Raw genomic sequence first — 25,514 nt, forward strand, 5'->3', positions numbered from 1 at the left:
AGCGCTTGCTGTGGCTGCAGAGGCCAGTAACTTGTAACTTCTGCCTCCCATATTGTTTTTGCGGTGTTAGCAGCACTGAAGTAACCTCTCTGGTGTGAAAGCCTTGGCAATATATATGGAGGTCCTGGGCTGCCCAGACAACAAGACCCTTTTGGCTTTGCAATTGAGGTCCAAAGGAAAACCGAGAGATATGTTTGGCATCAGCTTGGCTGCAGGAGTTGCTAGAAGGAGGCGTGCAAGACACTATCCCACTGGGTCTCTACTCCAGAGTGTAGGGTTTACTCCTTCTTCCAAGGATGTCCCGAAAGGCAGGCAAAATGGTTCTCCCCCCCCCTCTGGGTTTATTCCCAGAGCCTTTCTCACAAATGAGTAGAGCTGCAAGGCAGCAAAAGTTTAGGATGAGAGTTTTCCTTCTCCTAGTTGGGCTACCTTCCCTGATTGCCTAGCCAACTCCCCCTCTATAGTAAACAACTAATAACTTAAAATAATATAATACAATAAACACTCACATATTGATAATCAATACTCCAGCAAGAGAAGCAGCCACCTGCAAATAAGAAACCATAGTCTATCATCATCATTTCCTGTTATTATCTTGCTCTTTTTCCAAGAAGTCCAAGATGGCATACATGTTAAAAACATAACAAGAGCCCTGCTGGATTAAACCAACAGCCCATCTAGCCCAGAAACCTGTTCTTATAGTGAACAACCATCTGTTTAGGGAATTTTGGGAAACACTGGGTATGAAAGGAATCTAAATAAAATGGTAGCTCATGTTTAAAGCAACTTCCTATTTTTATCCTATTCCTTTGTGTATGTATTTATTTTATTTTCCCTTTTAAAGTTTACCAGTTTATATTTTATCAACCTTATTTTTACTCTCTCCTTTCTTCCTTAGTTTACAGTGCAATACAGTGGTACCTCTGGTTGCGAACGGGATCTGTTCCGGAGCCCTGTTCGCAACATGAGCAGTACGCAACCCACGTCTGCGCTTCTGCGCATGCGTAGGTCGCAATTCGGTGCTTCTGCGCATGCGCATGACGTCATTTCTGTGCATGCACGAACCACTGAACCCGGAAGTAACCCATTCCTTTACTTCCGGGTTCGGCACGTTCGTAACCCATGTTGTACGCAACCCGCAGCATTCGTATTCAGAGATATGACTGTACTACCAATGTCTACTTAGAAGAAACAGTGTTAAATGAGCATGCAGAAAGGTAGTTGTTAGTAGGATCACACCGTTAACTTCACACACACTAACAGTTTGTTTGTTTTTTAGTAAACTATGGGTCAGACTAGAACATATTTAGAATTAATTGGTATCTTCCCCTAAATGGTTGAAGTGGGTTATTTTGTTTTCTAATGAGCCATGCTACAGCCTGGTTGCTCAGCTCACAATACCTGAACATGCGTGGAATACTGTGAGCATGTTCTGTTATGTCTCTTGCAGATACTTGATATGATCGAAATACTTAGAACTGAGACGGTAATGTAACTGATCAATGTCAGCCAAGAGTGCAGTTTCCTTGTGAGCAGGGGTGGAGCTTCATGTTCTGGCACCAGGGGGCGGAGAGCAGGCAGGGGTGGGGCTGGTGTGCGCCCCAGGGGCGTGGTGCGCCACCCCCAGGGGTGTGATGCGCATCCTGGGGGCATGGCACGCCACCTGCGGGGGGGTGCCCAGCGCGGGCGAGGGGGCAGCCGCGATGGCACCCCACCGGGATTGCACTGCCGGGGGCGGTGCGCTCCCTCCACACTCCTGTTCCTCCGCCAGTGCCTGTGAGTTAGTGGCTTCCTTCTGCCGCTATCACTATGAAAAGAGTTATACTAACACTGCTTTCATTTATAGAGCCAGTGTGGTGTAGTGGTTAAGAGCGGTAGACTCGTAATCTGGGGAACCGGGTTCGCGTCCCCGCTCCTCCACATACAGCTGCTGGGTGACCTTGGGCTACTAGTCACACTTCTCTGAAGTCTCTCAGCCCCACCTACCTCACAGAGTGTTTGTTGTGGGGGAGGAAGGGAAAGGAGATTGCTAGTTGCTTTGAGACTCCTTAAGGGGAGTGATAAAGCGGGATATCAAATCCGAACTCTTCTTATAGTAACTTAAGCAGACAGTTAAGTTAAAACAGAGTTAATCTTCTTACCTCAAGTAGAAAAATAACTACACATATAATTAACACAATAATCAGCTTTTTGCGGACAGTAATATATCTGAAGTATGTGTTCCATGTAGTAACAGCATTCATGGTCTCTGAATCCTCACAAAAATATTCCTAGAAAAATAATGGACAAGAACACAATTAGAACCTGTGCTTTCTATCTAGAAAAATAGGTGCCGGTAGTACTCACCATGAAGTTGTTACAGTAAGTGCCACACTTTTTAACAACAAAAAGAGGTGCTGTTACTCCGTACCCTTGAGTACCCCCTGAAAAAAGCACTGATTGGAACTATCTGAATAACATAATCTTCTGCTGGCACCTTATTCAAAGGAATGAGAGCTGACTATTGTTGAGATTTGTATAAAACTTTTTAAATTTCTAGCTGTCTTCTAAATATGATATACTTGACAATTCCTGACATCTCATCGTTTTCGGATGTAAAAATGGCATTGGGGGGATTTTTTTTTCAGGGAAACCCTGGATGTATGGCAATGCGACGGAAAAAGCTGCTCCAAAAGCTTAAAAATCCGTATTTTGGGGGGAGGTTTTCCCAAAGAATGTGAACAATTTCTTAGAAGCTCAACAATTTTGCGTGTGCCAGGAATTTAACTTTTCTGAAATATGGCAACCCTACAATATGATGCTCACACAATAAGATACTTAAGAATATTTGCCCAGTCTATTTCTTAGCATTTATATATTTGAGCCAGATATTGTCAAAATCTTCTCCGTCTTTGCAGCTCCTAAATGTGGTGTGTGTGTGTGTGTGTGTGTGTGTGTGTGTGTGTGTGTGTACACACCGTATACACACACACCATTTAGGAGCTGCGAAGACGGAGAAGATTTTGACAATATCTGACAACCAATGGTTATTGTACAGATGTTGGATAAGTATTTTTATACTATTTTATGGATGTGTTATGTTCACCACATGGATACTTTGTTGTAATTGTTTATAATTGCATAGTACACAGTAACAAGGCACTGCTGTGCTCCCTGAAGCACAGTGCAAATGCAATATTTGTGGTTTGATTCAACAATAGTACTACTCAAGTGTTGGGTCTACTCACGTTCAAGCAATGCATGGTTGTGGGGAGTGGGGCCACACATAACACCCCAGTGCCTAGGACCTTGCACACCTGAGAAGGACTATTATTGTGAGAAGAATCTCCCTGAGATAATTAATTACATTTTCAAATGTGAAATCAAAGGGGTACGTGATACAAAAATGCTCTACTGCAGGCATAGGCAACCTTGGCTCTCCAGGTGTTTTGGAACTACAACTCCCATGATCCCTGACCACTGGCCCTGTTAGCTAGGGATCATGGGAGTTGTAGTTCCAAAACATCCGGAGAGCCAAGGTTGCCTATGCCTGCTCTACTGGGTGTCCAGTCATAGAGGATCATGTTACATAGATAATGGGAACTGAAGCATATCTAACAACAATCTTCCAGAAGAGCAGCCATGTTTGCTGACAAAATAGTATTTCAGCAATGTAAAAGAGTAGCCAGGTTATTATGGGATAAGCTTTCATGGAGTACATTTAAGAGGTGGGTGGTATATAAATGCACATCTACCAACAGTAATTTGAACCACGTACCTTTAAATCCTCTTCATTAAGTTCCTCGCTTATTTCTGCCACACTGTCCATAGACAAGCGCCGGGCATAGATATCTGTCTCACAGGACGGCTGGGCTACTGACATTTTACGTATGGATACGTTGCCACTTTTGTAAAAACTCTGACGTTGGTGACCTGATGTTCGGGTCATCAAGTTAAGCACAGACTGTCTTCTATGTTCTCTAAACGTGGGTCCTGCGTTGATCACATTGCTGCGTGGCAGAATTGCCTCTCCTTGTTCAGAGTCCGGTATCAATGAAAACCTTCTTTCTACGGGTTTCCCAAGGCCTTCTTCTATGCCATTGGCCTGCAGTGGAGTTTTTTGCATAAAAGAGAACTTCCTGCTAGAATTCAGAGCGTTCATGACTGAGTTCTTCCTTTTCTCCACAAAGTTTGAGGTCTGTTTAAAAGATGTTCTCTTTATTTCATTTTGTGCGCCCACGCCGTCGCTACCAATAGAAAGTCTCCTCAGCGTTTCGCTCAGGATGGAGTTCCTTCGATCTGTGCTGAACTGATCGAAACCATCAAATCCCATCAGCTCAGAGCTAAAGTTGGGTCTCTGACCCTGAAGTTCAGAAAATGTCCCATAGAAATAACAGCTTCCTTCGTGTAAAATTAGTATCTTGTCTGCTATTTTCAAATGTTCCAGCTTCGATGTAACAAGTATTCTAGTTTTATTGACGATAAGTTTGCAAACACAGCTTCGCAAAAAGAGGGGGGGGGACAATTAGAGATTTCAAGGAGGGTAATCATTGCTCTTTTTCTGTACCTCATTTTCTGCCCAATTTTGCTGATCTTCTTTGAGTGTTTTCCAACTTACAAGCAATAACCCAGATTCATTTAGCCAAGATACAATTTGAAGAGCAAAAGAAAGTATGCCACTCAAGTAATTGTGCAGTGAGGACTAGGTATCTAGCTAGATATCTGAATATCATAGCCACCAGCACTGCATATATGGGGCACAGGGAGCTCCAGCCCCCTCAATATTTTGAATCAGGGGGCCCACCCACACCCAATATTGAGGGGGCCAACATCCCCACCACTGCTGGACACCTTCCATGTGCCCCAGCCCCTGCCTGTTTTTTTAAGGCTCAGTTCAACTATTATTTATAGATGAGAAGTGTGTTCTTTTAAATGTCATTAAATGGCTGATAACAGCTAAGGTGAGGTCAGCAAACCAATACAAAGAATTGTAGCACATCCTGGGATGATCTACAGAACTACTGAAATTCAGACTAAGAAGTTTGGAATGATCATGAGGGTTTATTGCAATCCAATTACCAGTAGTTACAATATCCATAGAATAATGTGCATTTCATGATGTTCTGAACCTACCTAAAGGTAAAGGTAAAGGGACCCCTGACGTGACCGACTCTGGGATTGCGGCGCTCATCTCGCATTATTGGCCAAGGGAGCCGGCGTACAGCTTCCAGGTCATGTGGCCAGCATGACAAAGCCGCTTCTGGTGAACCAGAGCAGCACACGGAAACACCGTTTACTTTCCCGCTGTAGCGGTACCTATTTATCTACTTGCACTTTGACGTGCTTTCAAACTGCTAGGTTGGCAGGAGCTGGGACTGAGCAACGGGAGCTCACCCCGTCGCAGGGATTCAAACTGCCGACCTTCTGATCAGCAAGCCCTAGGCTCTGTGGTTTAACCCACAGCGCCACCTGCGTCCCTTGAACCTACCTAAACCTACTCCTAAAAGCATTAAGCATTTGCACAAAATCAAATTATACATTAGAAAATCTGTTTCTTGGGTTTGGGTACTGCTTTGCACAAATTCTTTTGCATTACGTTGACATAATACCCTGTGTGTTTATTTATTAAATAATCTTTTTTTATTAAATCTATTTATTACATTATTATTTAATTAAAAATTTTTATTAAATAAGCAAATATGTCAAAATATACTATACCTTTCAAATATTTCTTTCTCTGTTAACATGTCTAGATAACCGAAAGGGGAATCCAAGAGATATAAATCAGCATCTTTATATACTGCTCTAAATAAAGGACATAAAAAAATGAAATTAGCTTCCACTAAAAGTAAATGCTAACATTTAATTTATATTTGGAATGTTTGATCAGAATATTTTTCTATTCTTATACGCAATATAAACATCACCCGGGGAATCCAGTATTGTGATCATGTAGGCTTTATAATCCACCATATTAACATTTAATTTCAGGAAACAATTACAGCCTGAATGTTTGAACGCCATGGTGCCTCTGCTGCAGAACCACCGGACCTGCCTTCATACGCCCCAGTGGCAACAAAATATGTTTCTCGCATATTGGTTTCTACAGCCACAGCAGGCACTGTAACCTTCCAACAGTTTGATTTCACCACCTTCCGTTGTCTCCCAAGACAGATGCCAGCAACAACCGATACCAAGCACTTATCCATTGATAGGCCACATAAAAGCATGGTGCTTTGCTTGGATCTTAAATCCTCGGTGGTTAAATTTGAATTTTGCCATTGTTGGTGGACATGGTGGCAATTCATGTTTCTCCAGAATAAGATCAAAATGTAAACAAGAGGTAAATTAGCCCATGAAGGTGCTGTAGACATATTTTCTATCTATGTGATTAAAGAGGTCCCATCATAAATGGTATCTACATGTTACACAGGGGAAGGATCTGACTATTCCAACTCTACAATTCTATTATTCTATTCCAATTCTCTTAGTTTAAATCAGACATCCCCAGACTTCGGCCCTCCAGATGTTTTGGACTACAATTCCCATCATCCCCGACCACTGGTCCTCTTAGCTAAGAATCATGGGAGTTGTAGGCCAAAACATCTGGAGGGCCACAGTTTGGGGGTGCCTGGTTTAAATCATATAACCCTCATCTGAAAACTGCCACCTATTCCTGTAGTGTATCACTTCAGTTGAACTGGGAGCATCACCAACAATTCTAGTTTAAATAAGGGACTGTGTTGCTAGCAACAACTCTGTACTAAAACCACTACCTCGCCGTGTGCTTCCCATAAGTGCTGAGGAAATGCCTGACTGAGCTTGCAATGGGAGTAGTTCACTAGTGAATAACGCAATGCTGAAAACTTTGGGGAGGCATTGCACCCGTTTTCATAAGCAGGGATGATTTCAGACATTATAACAGTGGGAACCCGAATGCATTAGTTCTTGCAGAGTGGCAACTGCTGGTTACAACAGGGAAGGAAAATGGAGTGTAGGATTATTTCTGATGCCTCCCTTTAAATGCCAGAACTTTGGAAAAGGTTGAAATTTCATACCATGAAGTAGAAAGCTGTATTTGAAAACATTAAAAATTTAGCAGCAATTTTAGGCACCAACAGTTTTTCAATTAGTTGTAAGAAAGCAACAAGGTTCTGAATTTATAAAACCAAATCCTTACCTTGCATATGAATGTGAGACTTCCATTAATCATGAGAAATTGCATGCTGATAACAAAACAAGTATCGGCAGTATTTATTAAAAGCATCATACAATTATTTCAATTCACCTGGCGAGAGAGATCCTAGCTCGCTGACCACCGCTGAGAGTGATCCCACCTTCTCCCAAAACGGTGTCATCTTTTTCTGGAAACTTCGAAATGTCCTGTTGAAAGATTTTATTAAAGTTTTTTTTTCTTCAGATTACACCACAGCTTCTCAATTTATATCATATGGAGCAATTCTAAGTCATAAAAATGAGCAACTGAGGGCAAGTTCACACAACTTGTTTGTATGTTACAATGTATACAATTAGTGGCATGGGACACACATAGCTGCCAAGTTCTCCCTTTTTTTAAGGGAAATTCCCTTATGCTGAATAGGCTTCCTCGCGAGAAAAGGGAAAACTTGGCAGCTATGGACACAGTTTCTTAGCAAGCACACATGGTGGTCTTTAAGAACTCACCAGCTTCCACCCTGGTGGCTGGTTGCTTTTAATTAAGCCAGGCATCCCCAAACTTGGCCCTCCAGATGTTTTGGGACTACAATTCCCATCATCCCTAGCTAACAGGACCAGTGGTCAGGGATGATGGGAACTGTAGTCCAAAAACAGCTGGAGGGCCAAGTTTGGGGGTGCCCGAATTAAGCCCTAGAAATTATTGTCATCTCTGTTTGACTGGTATTATTTTTAATGTACATTATTGGGTGAAGATCTGCACTTCATTTGGGATAAGACTTCCAAAATTATAAATACCCCCCCCCACTCTAAGGGTAATATAGGTTGTGATGTTCGCCACCAGAGTAATAGGAGACAGACTAATAGCAGACAAACAAGCACTGCCCATATTGTGTTTCCTGTGGGGTAGATAACCGCACATGTTGCTTTGCTTTCTTCCTTGGAAAAGGCTGCAGCTCCACAGTAGAGCAGAGAAGACCACAGGCACAATTCTACGTCTCTTACCAGGTCTAGACCATGAGACAACCCTTGTACCTTTAAGAACTCCCTCTGTTGTAGGAAAAATCCATTGCACTTTTGAGTAAATTATCTAAAGCAGGAGTCAGCAAACTTTTTCAGCAGGGGGCCGGTCCACTGTCCCTCACACCTTGTGGGGGGCCAGACTATTGGGGGGGAGGGGGGAATGAGCGAATTCCTATGCCCCACAAATAACCAGAGATGCATTTTAAAAGAAAGGACACATTCTACTCATGTAAAAACATGCTGATTCCCAGACCGTCTGTGGGTTGGATTTAGAATGCGATTGGGCCGGATCCGGCCCCTAGGCCTTAGTTTGCCTACCCATGATCTCAAGGCTAATTGTTCTGTAAGAGGTTTATCCCCTTTCCTGCCTTACATTTGTTTTAGCTTCATCTTTCAGTCTTTGGGATCATTATGCTCTGTTGGATTCATAGCTGCCAAGTTTTTTTAAGGGATTTTCCCTCATGCTGAATAGGCTTCCTTGCGAGAAAAGGGAAAACTTGGCAGCTATGGTTGGATTTGATTAGGTGGTCAGCTACTAAGACAAATATGATGCCAGCAATTTAAACTCTGGTTTGCTTTGTAAATAAACAAAATAATCCTGGGCTTCCTTCAGTTTTTCTCTTTCCTGATTCTGAAAACATTGCTTTGGTTATTTTCTGAATGTTTTCCCCCTCCACAGTTAAAGCATTAATTTCACTGTGGATACTTAAACTGGAGACAGTAGTCTAGTCTGTTTTGTAAGCTGCTGGGACTCTTTTGAAGATGACCTGCATATCTGACAAACTTAATTATAAAATACCTGTTATGTACTGAGCTGAATCCTAGAACAATAGGATTCAGAATCAGCGGGAGCTACCCAATCCAACTCCAGGTGGAAGTGAATCCGCAACCTGATTGGCCTGCTGGAGCAGCCAATCAGGCGGCTGGCAGAAGTGAATCTGCTACCTGATTGGCCTGTAGGAGCAGCCAATCAGGCTGCAGGCAGAAGTCAATCCACAATATAATTGGCCCACAGGTGTAGCCCTGAAGTAGCCAATCACGCAAGGCCCATTGTGTAAATAATGTATATAAGCAGATGGTTTTGGGAAAAGAGCCATTCGTCTTCTCTTCTTCTCCTTGATGAATATGAGCTGAATAAAGAGCATGAAATTCACTCTCGACTCCGAGTATATTTCAATACCCATAGGAACAAAAGCAAGTCCTCATATTTCCTCTGATGATTGACAGTGGGAGTCATATACAAAAGGAGAATCCAGTTAGCATCCAAATCAGAATCCCAATCCCAGTCAGAAGAAAGAAGGCCTTACGTTCACTGGGGCTCAATATATGAAGTCTAACAGGGACGCAGGTGGTGCTGTGGTCTAAACCACTGAGCCTCTTGGGCTTGCCAGTCAGAAGGTCAGCAGTTCGAATCCATGCAATGGTGTGAGCTCTCATTGCTCTGTCCAAGCTCCTACCAACCTAACAGTTCAAAAGCATGCCAGTGCAGGTAGATAAATAGGTACAGCAATTCCGTGCACTCTGGTTTCTGTCACGGTGTTCCGTTGCGCCAGAAGTGGTTTAGTCATGCTGGCCACACAACCCGGAAAGCTGTCTGTGGACAAACGCTGGCTCCCTTGGCCTGAAAGTGAGATGAGCACCGCAACCCCATAGTCACCTTTGACTGGGCTTAATCGTCCAGGCGTCCTTTACCTTTACCTATATGCAGTCTAAGGCTAATTAAGGAACACACAAAAATGAGGGGGAAGCTTAGATTGGCAGGCAAGCAGGAGAACGGCAGGCCACTCTGAGAATAGATCTCCCTACTTAGACCTGGTTCTCTTCCTACGTTCTTAAGGGGGAAAGTAAGATTGTGAACCTATTTTCTTGAGATATTTCCTAACTTGTCTATGAGTATCATTTGCCAGGTTTTCTGAGACCTTTATCAAAGTTTATAGAGGCCTTCTCAACGTCCACTGTATAGTTCTGAGGGGGAAAAACTGCATTGGAGTCTACTTCTCCTTAAGATCTCAAGCCAATCGTGTTTCTTTAATGTTTTAGTTGCTCCCTTCCCCCCAGCCTTGAGTACAGATTTAAGATTGTCAAGGACTGTTCTTAAATACTATACTCAGTGCCAGACATAATGCGTTCAGCGTCCCTGGTAAAATTCTGCATTTGTTTTAATAAATAGAAATATAGGTTCTTTTCTGAGGGCAACAAACCCTGACGGATTTCTGGTACCATCTCAAATATTTTTGGATAGAAAAGTACCACTAATGAGGTCTTTCAACACTGCAAACACTAATTCAGAGCACAAGAAGTAAAATGTTCCACCCTGAGAATGTGCTTCAATGTTTCCTAAAAGGAATTTTTTCCCTCCTATCTCAAAACACAGAAAGTTATGCAAGCTATTTGCTTTCTCTTCCATCTATGCATAATTGTACTGTATTTGATAAAGCTACCTTGCACATCTCCTTCAATCCTTCAGGTGAAATTTGATGGTACATTCTTTGGAACGGATTGCACACCGGTCAAAGGAGATAGGGGCTATTAATGATTGGGTTTTCTGACATGAAAACTAATCGAGGAACAAACGGGGGAGTGATAGTCTGACCTTTTTCACTTTACCTGCACCAAGTAGTTTGCTGCTTCAAATATACATACATGAGAAAGGTAATATAGGTAAAAGGTAAAAAGGTAAAGGAACCCATGATGGTTTAAGTCTAGACAAAGGCAACTATGGGGTTGCGGCGCTCATCTCGCTTTCAGGCCGAGGGAGGCGGCGTTTGTCCACAGACAGCTTTCCAGGTCATGTGGCCAGCAGGTCTAAAGCTCTTCTGGTGCAACAGAACACTGTGACGGAAACCAGAGCGCATGGAAATGCCATTTACCTTCCTGCCTCAGCAGTACCTATTTATCTACTTGCACTGGCGTGCTTTTAGACCACAGCACCACCCACGTCCCATCAGAAACGTAATATATGAACTATGACTTACAAGTATGAGATCAGCAAGCTGTACAGCATTCCATATTACTTGCTTAGTGTAGCAAAGTGATACATGCACTTTTGGAAATGCTAGTTAATAGACACTTCTGATAAAAAATATTTTAAGCGCTGTCACTAGCTCTACATCTTCTGTCTCATCCCTATTCTTTTCCTTCTATTCAGACCCAGATTTATAGCTTATCTGGCTGAGTCATTTGCAGGTTATGCAACACAACCTATCCATCACAAAAAACATAATTTCAGGAAATTTCTGCTTTAATTGTTTTTTGGGCAAAGCCTGGCTTTAATGAACAGACAGACTTTGGAAGTACAGCAACTTCAAGCAAGAATTGGATTTCTACAATTTCAACAGCCATTTCAAAATTTCATGATTCGGCCAAAGAGATAACAGACATGCATACACAGTAGTATCAATTTTTACTATAACATTAATATGGCTGTTTCCTCTTAACAGAATGCATAATTTTTGACTCTTAGATTTACTATTCTAGTTATGGGACAGCTATACCTTATTATACTTAAAAATTCAGAGGGTTAGTTCTCTACAATGTAATTGAAATCAATCTTGCAACTGATGATGGGTTCCACAAGAGAATGACACATCTCAGGAAAATATTGTCTCGCTATCCCAGTCTCATTTATTTTATCATACTTTGACTAGATGTGACAACAACTATATATTCTCTCTCTCTCTCTCTCTCTCTCTCTCTCTCTCTCTCTCTCTCTCTATATATATATATATATATATATATATATATATATATATGCATTTGATGCCCATATTGACCTTAACTAAATTGTAAGCCCAGTGTTGTTTTGAAATTTTCATTCTAATTATAAATACAGGTTGGTTTACAATTTGGACACATTTTAAATCATTCATCAGTCAAGGCCGTGCAATGAGATCTAAGCAGAAGAGGCCTGTACCTTGAGCAGAGAAATTAAAGCAGTAGGGTTTATATAACCTTGTGCTGAATGAGGAAAATACAGTACTGATAAATTATAAGTGCTTCTTTGAATTTTAAACATCTTATTCAGCACTTCTTATACAGTGCTGCCACTAGCTATATGTACCCCTGCAGCTCTTAACCACAATCATTTTCTGCAAGCAAGAAGAAAATATTAAAGACTGACCTCTTCTAACTGACAGGCTTTGATGACACTCTTGTATCGGAATTCATCATAGGAAACTCCAAAGATGATGTTTTCTTTAATTGTTCCAGGCATGATCCACGATACTTGAGGGCAAAAGGAAATCCTTCCACTGTGTTTAATTTTACCTTCCAAAGGCTCCAGCTCTCCCATGATCATCATCAGGAGAGAAGTCTGTTATTGAGATTTATAATAATTAACATTCATTCCTTAATAAAAAGGTGTGTACAACAAGATCTAGTAGCCATGACTATTCTAAGTTTGCAACTTCGAACAATATTGGATCCCTTCCAGTCGGGATTCAGGCCTCATCATGGGACTGAAACTGCCTTGGTCGCACTGGTTGATGATCTCCAGCGGGCTAGGGACAAAGGTGACAGCTGTTTCCTGGTTCTGCTGGATCTCTCAGCTGCTTTCGACACCATCGACCATAACATCCTTCTGGACCGCCTAGAGGGGTTGGGAGCTGGGGGCACTGTCATACAGTGGTTCCGCTCCTTCCTACTGGGCCGTGTTCAGAAAGTGGTGGTGGGGGATGAGTGTTCAGACCCATGGGCTCTCACTTGTGGGGTGCCTCAGGGTTCTGTCCTCTCCCCCATGCTTTTTAACATCTACATGCAGCCGCTGGGAGAGCTCATCAGGGGGTTTGGGCTGGGTGTTCATCAGTATGCGGACGCTACCCAGCTCTACCTCTCTTTCAAATCAGAACCAGTGAAGGCAGTGAAGGTCTTGTGTGAGTGCCTGGAGGCAGTTGGAGGATGGATGGCGGCTAACAGATTGAGGTTGAATCCTGACAAGACAGAAGTACTGTTTGTGGGGGACAGGAGGCGGGCAGGTGTGGAGGACTCCCTGGTCCTGAATGGGGTAACTGCACCCCTGAAGGACCAGGTGTGCAGCCTGGGAGTCATTCTGGACTCACAGCTGTCCATGGAGGCACAGGTCAATTCTGTGTCCAGGGCAGCTGTCTATCAGCTCCACCTGGTACGCAGGCTGAGACCCTACCTGCCTGCAGATTGTCTCGCCAGAGTGGTGCATGCTCTGGTTATCTCCCGCTTGGACTACTGCAATGCGCTCTACTTGGGGCTACCTTTGAAGGTGACCCAGAAACTACAACTAATCCAGAATGTGGCAGCTAGACTGGTGACTGGGAGCGGCCGCCAAGACCACATAACACCGGTCTTGAAAGATCTACATTGGCTTCCAGTACGTTTCCGAGCACAGTTCAAAGTGTTGGTGCTGACCTTTAAAGCCCTAAACGGCCTTGGTCCCATATACTTGAAGGAGCGTCTCCACCCCCATCGTTCTGCCCGGACACTGAAGTCCAGCTCCGAGGGCCTTCTGGTGGTTCCCTCATTGCGAGAAGCCAAGTTGCAGGGAACCAGGCAGAGGGCCTTCTCGGTGGTGGCGCCTGCCCTGTGGAACGCCCTCCCATCAGATGTCAAAAAGGAAAACAGCTACCAGATTTTTAGCAGACATCTGAAGGCAGCCCTGTTTAGGGAGGCTTTTAATGTTTAACAAATTAGTGTATTTTAATGTTTCTGTTGGAAGTCGCCCAGAGTGGCTGGGGAAACCCGGCCAGAAGGGCGGGGTATAAATAAATTATTATTATTATTATTATTATTATTATTATTATTATTATTATTATTATGTTTATATCAATAAATTCGTAAGGATGGGGTCTTATGTGCATGGCTTGGCAGATTCATTCCAATACAATTCAAAATGCGAAAGGATGAAAATCATCCTTGCAAGCTGAATAACTAAATTCAGCTCAGAAAATAGCCTGTCGATCATAGACATCTTCCACATTTGCAGAGTAAACCTCAGTGCCTCTTTGAATCTCTGACGAGTCAGGCAAAGCATTAGGTGTAAATTAATCATAAACCCAGAGATATGGCTATTTGTGCAACCTTGAAAAAGCATAATTAATCTGTGTAACTTTTTGATTGATCCTATTAATGATTTGGCTTGGTGTGACATTTCCAGCAATACTTCTCTGTAAAACAGGACAAGAGCACAGCTAGTGATTCATTCTAGCTTGAAAGCCCTTCAGGAAACTATTGATTGCAACTTCAGAATACACTTGCCATGGTTTCTGAGTTAATTAGTAGCTATTAGTAACCTTGTGGCACTTAGTGAACATCAAAGTGGTGAGAAATATGAGGAAATATCAGATTGTACGTGTTATCAAAGCTACTCTAAATGCAAACCGCTTTCAGAAATTAGCCTCCATGCATTCCCTTCATTTTTTTTCTTTGAATGCTGTGGAAGCTAATTTCTAAAGAGGATCTACTTTTCACATAATGCCTTTAGTTAGTAAAACAGTCATACAACTTTATTTTTTAACTTCTGCATCTCTAACAGAGGTGAGCTTCCTGTGACAGAACTTGAGAACTTAGGACAGCGGTTCTCAAATTTTATTCTGAAAGTGAGAGAAAAAAAGTTTGAGAACCACTGTCTTAGGAACTGCGGCTAAGCTGTGACTCGAGTTATCATAGTTATTGAGAATAACTGCAGTCAGAGCTGGTGCTAGGATAGCCAAATGCAAAAGCAAAAAAAAAACCCTTTAAAGTTTAAAAATGCCTCCTGCCCTTTTAAATATTGTGTAGGTATAGCTGAATAGCTTTTTCTATACAACAGTTAACGGTGCAAGAGCCCAGTCCTCCTTTGTATCTGATCATCCTTCATTATATTTATCATATATAAATTGGAACCTTTGGCCCTCATGCTACAATAACATTCCAAAATCTGGGTCTGCTAGAGGGCTACCAGTGGGCATAGGTTAACCTTGAGAGATGAGAAAGTTTCAGTTTCACATTCCATTAATTTTTGTTTTTGAGGGAACGACAAACATGTGGCTTTTGTTTCTTTAAAACATCATTGCCCAAAAGCACATTGTTGATGAGGGGCAAATTTACATTTCACATTCCCAGTGCTTTCTTTCTTTAAAAAAAATGTTTAGGAGTACTCGCATTTTGACTCAAGAAAATCACCATTTTATAGTTCAAATTGGGAAAAATAAATACAGTAAATGGAGAAAAGTACCAATGTTCACAAAATGTGTACCCCCAGAAAAAAACACTGCACATTCCACTGCCCAGGTTTCTAAAATGTAAAGCATACATATATACTCATAGAATTGTGCATGTGAAAAGATGTAAACGTTGCATAGAAATCCAGTGAGGAATTATTGATGCTATGAATGTACTGGTGATTTTAATATTTGGATTGTGGCTCTTTAAAAGTATAAAGTGAACATAGATCAGCAGTAAGGCACATGGCTTTTGCTGAATTTCCTGGCTTAGATCCTTGGCATCTCCAGTTAAAAGGATATTAGATGAAAGCACTGGGGCAGACCTCTGCCAGAGACCTTGCAAAGCAGCTATCAATGAGAGTAGATTGTGTGGGGCTAAATGTACAAATGGTCAGATGCCATGCAAGGAAGCTTCATGTTCATACAGTCATACCTCGGGTTACGAATGCTGCGGGTTGCGCGTTTTCGGGTTGCGGACTGTGCCGAACCCAGAAGTACCGGAACGGGTTACTTCTGGGTTTCGGCGCTCACACATGCGCAGAAACACAAAATGACATCACGTGTATGCGCAGTCGCGGCGTTTCAGACTGCAAATGCTGCGGGTTCGAACGTGTCTTCCGCACAGATCACGTTCGCAACCCGAGGTATGACTGTATATAAATCTGAAGAACAAATAACAAACTCCACGCCATGCAGTGTAGTTCCTCCTCTTCTCTTCTTGCTAAACATCTAGTAATATAACATGTGTAATTTAATGGTGTTACAGCAGAAGTTCCCCACCTTTTCCCTTAGCTCCCACCTGTGGAGCTTGGATGTTATGCCATGAGCTTAGACAGTAACAAAGGGAGAGGAAGGAGACATATGTGCTACAATCAGAAGCAAGCATGTGTGTGCCATCGTGTCTACTTCCAGCCTCTCTGCCGTTAAAAAGAACGCATCATTTAATATCACAGAATTTACAAACGTTTTGCTGAATTACAGTGGGGGTTTTTTAATAATAAAAAAGGCTCCACTTCCAGGTGGGGAAGGGTCGCGGTCAGGCGACCTAGACTCCCGCCTCAGCGTGGGGGCAGGACAGCGTCCCCTGTCACGCTGGGGGAGACCCTGGCCACCTCAGGTTACCAGGCGGCCAATCAGGTCGTGTGGGGGCATGGCCAGGGCTGATTTAAGCCGTGGCATGACTCTGAGGCTTCCCTTTCAGCCTGGCACCTGCCCTCCCACCCTTTTCCATGTTGCGTCACTGGCCTTGCTATGGACTTCGGTTGGTCACTGTTGAGGGGCCTGGTAGGACTTTTTCCATTTGGCAAATTGGCACCAGCCACTTGGTTTTCGCCTACCTCGTAGCAACCGTCACAACTTTGTAAGGTTTGGCGGTTAGGCATTGGAATAGGGGTGTGGATCTTGTCCAAAGCCTGGGGAGGAGCTAGGGCCATGCCACAACCCCAGCGGGAACCAAGGGGTGCTCACGTCGATCCGCATCAGCGCGGCTCCCCTTACTGGTAGTTTACCCTTACCAGACTTCCTGCAAGGTGGGCAGGAGTCAGATATAGTCTGTTGTTGCCAATGTCTAAGCCATTACCGCTCACATTCTGTAACCAATAAAGTTGTGGCCTAAATTTTGCCCATTAACATTAACCTAAAAGCTGTGTCTTTGTATCTTTATTCTCCTGGGGGGTGGCTTGGGGGCCTTGACATGCAAATCTTTCAGCAGTCTGCCATCAGTACCTTTCCTGCTCCGGTAGACCCCGCAACAGCCAGCATCTCTCCCTTTTCAATTCTGAAGTTGATGTCCTTAAGGACAGGAGTAAAATGAAGTTGGAAGTTGCTGAAGAAGAGACCATCACTAGCAGTGGATATTTTCCTGTTGCCATTTTCCTGCTGTGCTTTTGCAAAGAACTCCCCAGATCCCTGCAAAGAGGAAAAGCGAACACTCAAAATTATAGAGCAGCAACAAGGAGGTCTCTGTGCATGCATAAATGAGTTCTCTGAAGAAAACACGTTCATATTATGTGTCTGCATTATTATTGCATAAAAATAATTCCATATGTTCTGATGTTTGCTATTTTGAATGCTGACATTTTGAGATGGACCTTAATTTTAAAAACTGTAGTATATTTATTGTATATTCATCAAGCAGCTTCTTTATGCTCCTCGTACAAACACACCCACCCACCCCAAGACAAACTCCTCTTTTTCCTTGCATTGAATTCCCACCCTGTCACATCACCTGCATTTAAGCAATATCGCAGCATGGTTGCCAACTATGGTTAAGGTTTACCAGATTTCCCATATCATATGGAAATCATAACTGGAAATGGATTCTGAGTTAGAAGAAAATCTGGCTTAACTTGATGTTGACAGCTAACCTTGGTGTAGATGTTTTGAATATCCACAGTTAGCCAGATATATGTTCTGATATTAATCAAGCAATTTCATACTCTATATCAAAACCCGCCCCAGTCCCTCAAATTGGTCTGCAAAGGTGAATCAAACTTTTTAAAAATTGTTATTATAGTCCATTATTGGGGTTATCAGGGTGAGACACTGGCATGTATTAGAAGATGCACCTATATTGCAACACTAGTCAATATTTATATACCATGTTAGTTGTATGGTGTAGTGTTGAGAGTGCTCCTTACATGGCAATTCAGCTCCCTGGGTGGTCTTAGTTGGGCCAGTAGCTATTTCTCAACCTAACCTCCTTGACAAGATTGTTGTGAGGGTAAAGGATGGGATCTCAAGGGGGAAGGAACCACATATGCCAGCTTGAGCTTCTTGGAGGAATGGTGGGACAAAAATTAAATAAGACACCAAATTATCTTAAGGATTTTTGTTTGTTTGTTTTTGCACAGAACACCACAAGCTAACTTATATCCTGGAATTCTTGCAACTCCCCCCCCCCCTCAGTAAGCTTTCATGCATTCATATTGAACTAAGTAATGCATTAGGTTTGCCATGGCTGTTTCTGGCTGGGCACCTGTCCCTTCAAAAACTATATCTGATGCAGAAATTCATCAGGTGAAGCTTTACACAGCATGGACATAGAATAACAGGGCAGTCTTCACCTGCTGAACATCAGCTTGCCTTGTAGTTATTATTAAAGGCACATTAAACAGTTAATCTAATAAGGGGCAATCCTTTTAAAAGAAACTCTAAGAACTTGGCAAAAATGATCAAAATTTCAGATTTACCTCATCCCAGAAGGCTGTTACTTTATCCAGCTCAAGCCCTGTGGTTGTTAAATTATATTCCAGAGTTTTGTATTCTTCTTTTTGCAAGAAATCCTGTGAATTTAATTTAAAGTTTGTCAAGCACAGATACATATAATACAACATGCTAAATTCTAACCATAAAACATGCCTTTTAAAACATTCTCTTGTTCCGGCACGAATTACTTTTAACTAAAAAGAAGGCGGTTGTTAGTGGGCAAAGTCTGTCCATGCCAGTGAATAGTCATCTTCAGATGGAGATTCCCAACATATGCAAGTGAGATGGCAAGATCATCTTATGCAAGATCATCTTAACTGCACATATGAACCGGCTATGTCACCCTTTGTTTTTGGTTCCTTAACACTATCTCCCCCTCTCCACCTATCAACTTAAAGACCACCAATCAGAATTTAACCTTATTGCACTTGAGTATAACTGCGGGTAGATCTAAACACAGGGAAAAAACACCATAAATAAGTCAGAAATTAGATCGTTTTTAACAAAAGGAAAAAATCTCTATGGAAAATCACATTTTAAAATTTCCTGCTCTCTGCCGCCATCTGGTGCTGCATGTTTATAGCGCATTCAAATCATTGTTTATTTACTAATGTTATTTACTAATGTAGGACCCAGGTGGCACTGTGGTTAAACCACTGAGCCTAGGGCTTGCTGATCAGAAGGTCGGCGGTTCGAATCCCTGTGACGGGGTGAGCTCCCGTTGCTTGGTCCCAGCTCCTGCCAACCTAGCAGTTCGAAAGCACGTCAAAATGCAAGTAGATAAATAGGAACCGCTACAGCGGGAAGGTAAACGGCGTTTCCATGTGCTGCTCTGGTTTGCCAGAAGCGGCTTTGTCATGCTGGCCACATGACCTGGAAGCTGTACGTCGGCTCCCTCGGCCAACAATGCGAGATGAGCGTGCAGCCCCAGAGTCGGTCATGACTGGACCTAATGGTCAGGGGTCCCTTTACCTTTACCTAGCTCAGTCCTGCATATAGAAAGAGGCCCTGTCATGTATTACTCATGCAAAGGGGCAACACAAAGGCAATACAAAAGCACTTTGAATTGGGCCCAGAAACTAATTGGTGTTCTATGCTCAAACTGTCTTGGCCCAGTGAGCAACCTGGCCACAGAATTCTACACCAGCTGAAGTTCCCAAACCATCCTCAGAGGCAGCCCCATGTATAACATGTTGCAGTAATCTAACCTAGAGGTTACTACAAACCCATGAAGGTGCACCCACATGGCTCCCTGCATGCTTGTAATCAGCCTTAAGGTTCATGTTTGTATCCTCTCAACAACATATTTGAGCATATGTGTAGCACAATTAATAGCAGTTGGGTATTAACTATTCAACACATTTTTGCAGTAATAAAGTCTTTCAAATTAGTTGTTTCAGCCTGTAAATGCTTAGAATGTAATGTGTGTGCACAGAGATGGCGGCATTGCACATTCCACATTCTCCCCATCATTTTATCTTGGTTTAATCCTGAAATGAATTTTGAACTTCCCTGGATCTAGACTTCTAATATCTGGTTGTCACATGCCTGTCCTCAGATGCCCGTGGGCACGGCTATTTAAACAAAAATGATCTCAACAATTATGTTTTCCTTTAATGAAATAAAAACACTTTAAGTTTGAAAAACCGTTTCCAAAACAGAGTTGGAGCGTATAATTGTTAAATGAGTCAGCTGGTTCTCTTTTTGCAAGTCACACCACAAAGAAAATGGTCATTTCCAGGGGTTACAGGGCAAGCCAAGGTTACGTAGGACAGGAACGTTTACTGTGGACATAGGCCAGCCCAAAGTTAAACAAGTGGCACCATTAGCCATGGATTCCAGAACCCTCATTGGGGTTGCAACACCCCCCCCCAATGGTTCTAAGCATTTGTGTCACTGCTTGCAAGGCCATCATAATGCACCATATTGCCTTAAGTGAGCTTAAAATGCAAAATTGCACGTGCTCCAAGCATTCATTCATTTTTATTTTATTAGGGTTGGCAAACTGTTTTTTTGTTTGCTTGGGATTTTTTGTTCTAACATCTGGAGGGCAGCAGCAAACCCACTCCCTGCCTTTATGCTTTGAATGGGTAGAATGGGCCAGTGACCTCCCTGACTTTCTGTGTGATCATTTCTCTCTAATCTGTCACCTCCTTTTTTGTCTATGAGAGCTAGGAGGGGCTTTTGTTTTTGGTTTTGTTATAATCTTATGTGCACACACTTTGGAATAAGATCTGTTGAACACAGTAGGATTTATTTCTGTGTAAATATGCACAGGATCCAGTTATGCCGTATATTTTTGTCGATGGATGTGGTGGGGTGGGGTGTGAAAATGTTTCAGTCATGCATGGGCTGTCACTATACTCAGGAGACAATGGGCACTGGAGGGGAGATAAAGAGGCTTGATGCTGGTTGAGAAGAAGAAAAACTGAGCTATTCTTCCCAGCTTGGTACATTTTACTTATTCCACAGGTGCTTTCATAAATGTCATAATGCATAGTTGCAAAAAAGGAAATTAGTCAGATATCATGATGAGAATATTCAAAAGCAAAAGAAAGTTCTTGGAGGCTAGATAGTCAACATAAGTACTGTAAAAGGTAAAAGGTAAGATAAAGAAAGGACCCCTGGATGGTTACATCCAGTCAAAGGCAACTATGGGGATGTGGTGCTCATCTCACTTTCAGGCCAAGGGAGCCGGCGTTTGTCCACAGACAGCTTTCCAGGTCATGTGGCCAGCATGTCTAAACCGCTTCTGGTGCAACAGGACACCGTGATGGAAATGCTGTTTACCTTCCCGCCACAGCAGTACCTATTTATCTACTTGCACTGGTGTGCTTTTGAACTGCTAGGTTGGCAGGAGATGGGACAGAACAATGGGAGCTCACTCCATTGTTGGGATTCGAACCACTCATCTTCCGATTGGAAGCCCAAGAGAGGCCCAGTGGTTTGGACATAAGTAAAGCCCTGCTGGATCATCTAGTTCAGCATCTGGTTATCACAGTGATGGTAAGACGCCCATGGGAAATCTGGTGTCACCACTCAGTGATTCTGTTGAGGAGTCCGACCCTTTTGGGATTTCTAGCTTATTGGACCATTTTTGACATACAGGGTGACACCATCTCCAGTACAACTTTGCCTGTCCTTCTTATAGAGATGACAGCGTCCCAATGGCACTCTCCATTCCCCCAGGTTTCTGCTATGTACAATATAGCTATGCTTTCCTGTAAGACCAAGCACCCCTGTAACTATAAGGTCAGGAGTGAAGACTGCTTGAGAGGTAGCGATTGAAGAACCTTTAGCAGATACTGCTTCTACATCAAAAGTTGAGGTAGCTTGTGTGGATGTAGGAATGTAGCCACAGATATAAAGAATTAAGTGGATGAGGGCTTAGAAACATCCATTGTGTGCTTCGCTTCTCTATGAAAGTAATACACCTGACCACCTAAACACAGTGGTTTTCAACCAGTGTGTCATAGCACCCTGGGGGTCAGGGGTGGCGCAGGCAACACTGGCCTCTATCTCTCTTTCCTTCTCTCCCTCCTCTGATGCTCTCTCGCGTCTCTGCCTCCCAAAGGCTTGAACAGCTGTTTATTGCAGAAGCCCTGGCTATAAGCTCTGCAGGTGAATGGTGCCACTGGAAGGGCAGGGGTGGCAGCAAGACTGCCAAGGAGAGGGGAGAAGAGGCTGAGGGAACACCCCACAAAGGAAAATGTTCGAAAAAGGAAGAGAGGCTGCCAGCTCTGCAGACAAGGGGTGACATAACTGGGCTCCTGAGCCCCATAGGGGTGCCATGGAAAGAATGTAGTGGGTCAAGGGAGCTGTGGACTCAAAAAGGTTGAAAACCTCTGATCTAAAGAGATGGGGCAACAAGACTAAAGAGGTCTAGCAGTTAACTTGACTTTCCAATTGAAACCACTATACAGTAGACTGTTTTTTCCCACTTTGATGAAAGGGATTTCCCCTACAAAGTAGCACTATATACTGAGGACTTTTTCTTGCCCCAAACAAACTGGTCCATGCTGCAGTCCTATACATACTTACCTGGAAGTAAGCCTCATTGAACTCAATGTGCTTTACATGCATCAGATACAGGCTGCAATCTTCTATAAACGTGAAAAAAGTAAATCCCATTGACTCTCAACAGGCTGTCTGAGCAAACATTTGGAGAACTGCAGCTGAAGTCAGCAATGACCTCAGTCAATCAACATTTTCCTCATAACAACAGTGAAGAAATACATCAAAACGGCTTCTATGAATAGCATTTAATGAAGTGCAATAAAATATTGCAATGTACTTTCGCTGATAAATTAGCAAGATAATATACTACAAAGGATTAGCTTCTATTCCTGCAGGGAACTGGGTTTATGTATTGTACCTGTATTTTGTTTATTGCTCCAAGAGAATCATACCATGTCTGCACAGCCCAAGGAAACTGCCTAGTGACTGCCATTCGAAGAACAATGCAAAATGAGATGGTGGTAAATATTTTCCTGAGGTTAATTCCGTAGATCAGTGCGTACGGAAGCACAGCCAAGAACACCACAAAAAATCCAGAGAAGAAGAATGCTGAGCTATTGAAATATCTCACATAAGCAGCTTTTTGGGTCAGCTTCAGTTCAGGTCTGTCAAAGAGAAAAGCAAAATGTGGAAGTCATTATACCTGGGGAAAGGTATGTCACCCTAAAAGCAGAAGCAGCTGGGGCTGCAAATAAATGCTTGGGAAACAGCTTTAGCTCAGAATGTGAATGAGGGTGGCACGAAAGTGCAACAACCAATCCTTCGGTATAAGGTACCCCCTTGATGTAGGTTGAGCTGTGAAACAGTGACTGGCCCAAGAATGCCTAGTGAGCTTAGGAATTTGAACCTACATCCAAGAATTTGGATAGGAATTTGAACCTATATCCAAAGCATTCAGACCACATTTTGCACAGGTCAACACTTCAATGAAAAGGTATGTTAAATCAGAGCTGTACATTTGGAGACAAGGGAAATCCCTAAAACTAGTAGGCTTCTATAGCAACCATCTGGGTGATAGCAAACTATGACAGCAATGTTATTTGTATGTGTTCTGCCAACAAATTGCTAGGAAAATATCATAGCCCAAAGAGTTTGTGGATAGGGCAAGTGTGACATTTTCTGCAAAAATCCGGGTATGTCTTTACACAATGTGACTATGATGAAAGCTGTTTCGTTTCCCTGTTCTTCTGTTTCTTTTTCTTGCAAGTGATTATACTGCATCCGCCATGCAGTTTTGAAGAGATTCTAGACCTAGAGACGACAGACTAACTATGGTCCAAATAAGCTGAGAATTTTTATTAGTTATCTTCTTGGTTTGCTTCTATAGGGTAGGTCAGCAAAGAAGCACAAATATCATGCAATTCTGAATAAAAGTGTGGGGGAAAGGAGAAAACTGCATTCACAATGAAATTTTTAAAAGCAAAAAAAGTCCTGATGCAGATGTTAATAAGGACAAGGAACAGCTGCGTAACTCTGCATGCTTGGATAGACTGCTTCATCAAAATCTGCAGCACTTTTGGAAATTATGAAGCTCTTTATCAGCTTGTTATACTCCAGACTCTCAGAAATCTCTGTATTGTACAATAGTGCAATAAAGTGACAGCCGTGGGTTGAGCTTTGGAGCACCCTTTACCCCAATGAAGCACCGTAGCAATAAGAGGTTAATCATTCAGTGAACACATACATCATCAGGGCTGCATTTGGGATTCAGTTCCCAGAGAGCCCCTAGCCTGTACATGGCTTGGCATGGGAATGGAAGAGATCTCCAACACTAAACCAGACTGGGGAAATGTAGAATCCATTGCATGGCCAATAAGACAGCAAACCAAACTGAGTCCTGGCAGCTGGAACCGAATGCACACTGGGGTGGGGAAAGGACAACTCTTTGTCTCTAGTTTACAGCTAAAATCATGACTTTGATAGGATTTCAAAAGGGGGAGACACTATGCAGATTACAGCCTATATATGTTAATGGTTAGAGTCAGAATAAACAGTTCCCAGTCAGAAACGGCACACATGTTCTGGGGAGCACGTGAAATCAGTGGGATGTGCTTCCATCTAGGCATGCTGACAGGGCCGGTACTAGGGCTTTTTGTGCCCTAGGCATAATCAGCTTCTGGCACCCCGGCACATGCGTCATGACGCATGCGTCGTGGCCCACGCACAACGCCGCTGCGTCCCCTCCACAAGCGGGAGGAGTGCAAGCCAAAAGCAGAGCTCAGGGCCCTCCCGCCTATGGAGGGGACGCTGTGAGCTCCTCAGCGGCTGCAGCGAGTGAGCGGTGGCAGCAGCAGCAGCGCCCATAGCTGAAGGCTTCAGCTACGGGCGCTGCCGCCGCACACTTGCTGCAGCCGCTGAGGAGCTCACAGCATCCCCTCCATAGGGGGGAGGGCGCTGAGCACTGCTTTTGGCTCGTGCTCCTCCCGCCTATGGAGGGCAGGCTGTGAGCTCCTCAGCGGCAGCGGCAGTGAGTGAGCGGCGGCAGCAGCACCCATAGCTGAAGGCTTCAGCTACGGGCGCTGCCGCCGCCACCGCTCGCTCATTGCAGCCGCTGAAGAGCTCACAGCGTCCCCTCCATAGGCAGGAGGAGCACGAGCGCGCGCCGTGGGAGGGCAGTGGTGGCATGGGGGTTTTGCGGGGCAGGCTGCCCAGCGCCCCCTCCATTTACGCGCTCTAGGCAATTGCCTAGTTCGCCTAAATGGACGCGCCGGCCCTGCATGCTGAATGCTGAGGTGGAAATCTCAGAAAGAAACTACTAACGGGTGAAACAGCAGAAGTATATGCTGATGAATAATTTTGAGAATCAAAAAAAGGAAAGTCAAACAGAGTTTCTCAAAATACAAAATGAAATAGGCCAGGGAATTAACAGAAAATAATTCTTAAATTCTTAAAACAAAAAGATCCACTTTCACAAGCGAGGTGTCCCAAATCTATAGCAAAATC

General features: G+C 43.2%; 1 protein-coding gene across 4 annotated transcripts in view; it reads right to left on the reverse strand.

Moving 5' to 3' along the window:
- CFTR (CF transmembrane conductance regulator) overlaps window positions 1-25,514 on the reverse strand; it is a 98,911-nt gene that overhangs the window by 39,343 nt on the left and 34,054 nt on the right. For all 4 annotated transcript variants that reach the window (XM_060279579.1, XM_060279580.1, XM_035127373.2 and 1 more), the window contains 9 exons: window positions 22,930-23,176; window positions 18,539-18,631; window positions 17,073-17,255; window positions 12,296-12,487; window positions 7,268-7,362; window positions 5,698-5,784; window positions 3,758-4,478; window positions 2,142-2,270; window positions 510-547 (listed from right to left, as the gene is read on the reverse strand). In XM_060279579.1, the coding sequence (XP_060135562.1) occupies window positions 510-547; window positions 2,142-2,270; window positions 3,758-4,478; window positions 5,698-5,784; window positions 7,268-7,362; window positions 12,296-12,487; window positions 17,073-17,255; window positions 18,539-18,631; window positions 22,930-23,176 (1,785 nt within the window). The remainder of the gene's footprint in view (window positions 1-509; window positions 548-2,141; window positions 2,271-3,757; window positions 4,479-5,697; window positions 5,785-7,267; window positions 7,363-12,295; window positions 12,488-17,072; window positions 17,256-18,538; window positions 18,632-22,929; window positions 23,177-25,514) is intronic.

This window comes from Zootoca vivipara, chromosome 10 (genome assembly GCF_963506605.1).
Source record: "Zootoca vivipara chromosome 10, rZooViv1.1, whole genome shotgun sequence".
Classification (NCBI taxonomy): Eukaryota; Metazoa; Chordata; class Lepidosauria; order Squamata; family Lacertidae; genus Zootoca; species Zootoca vivipara.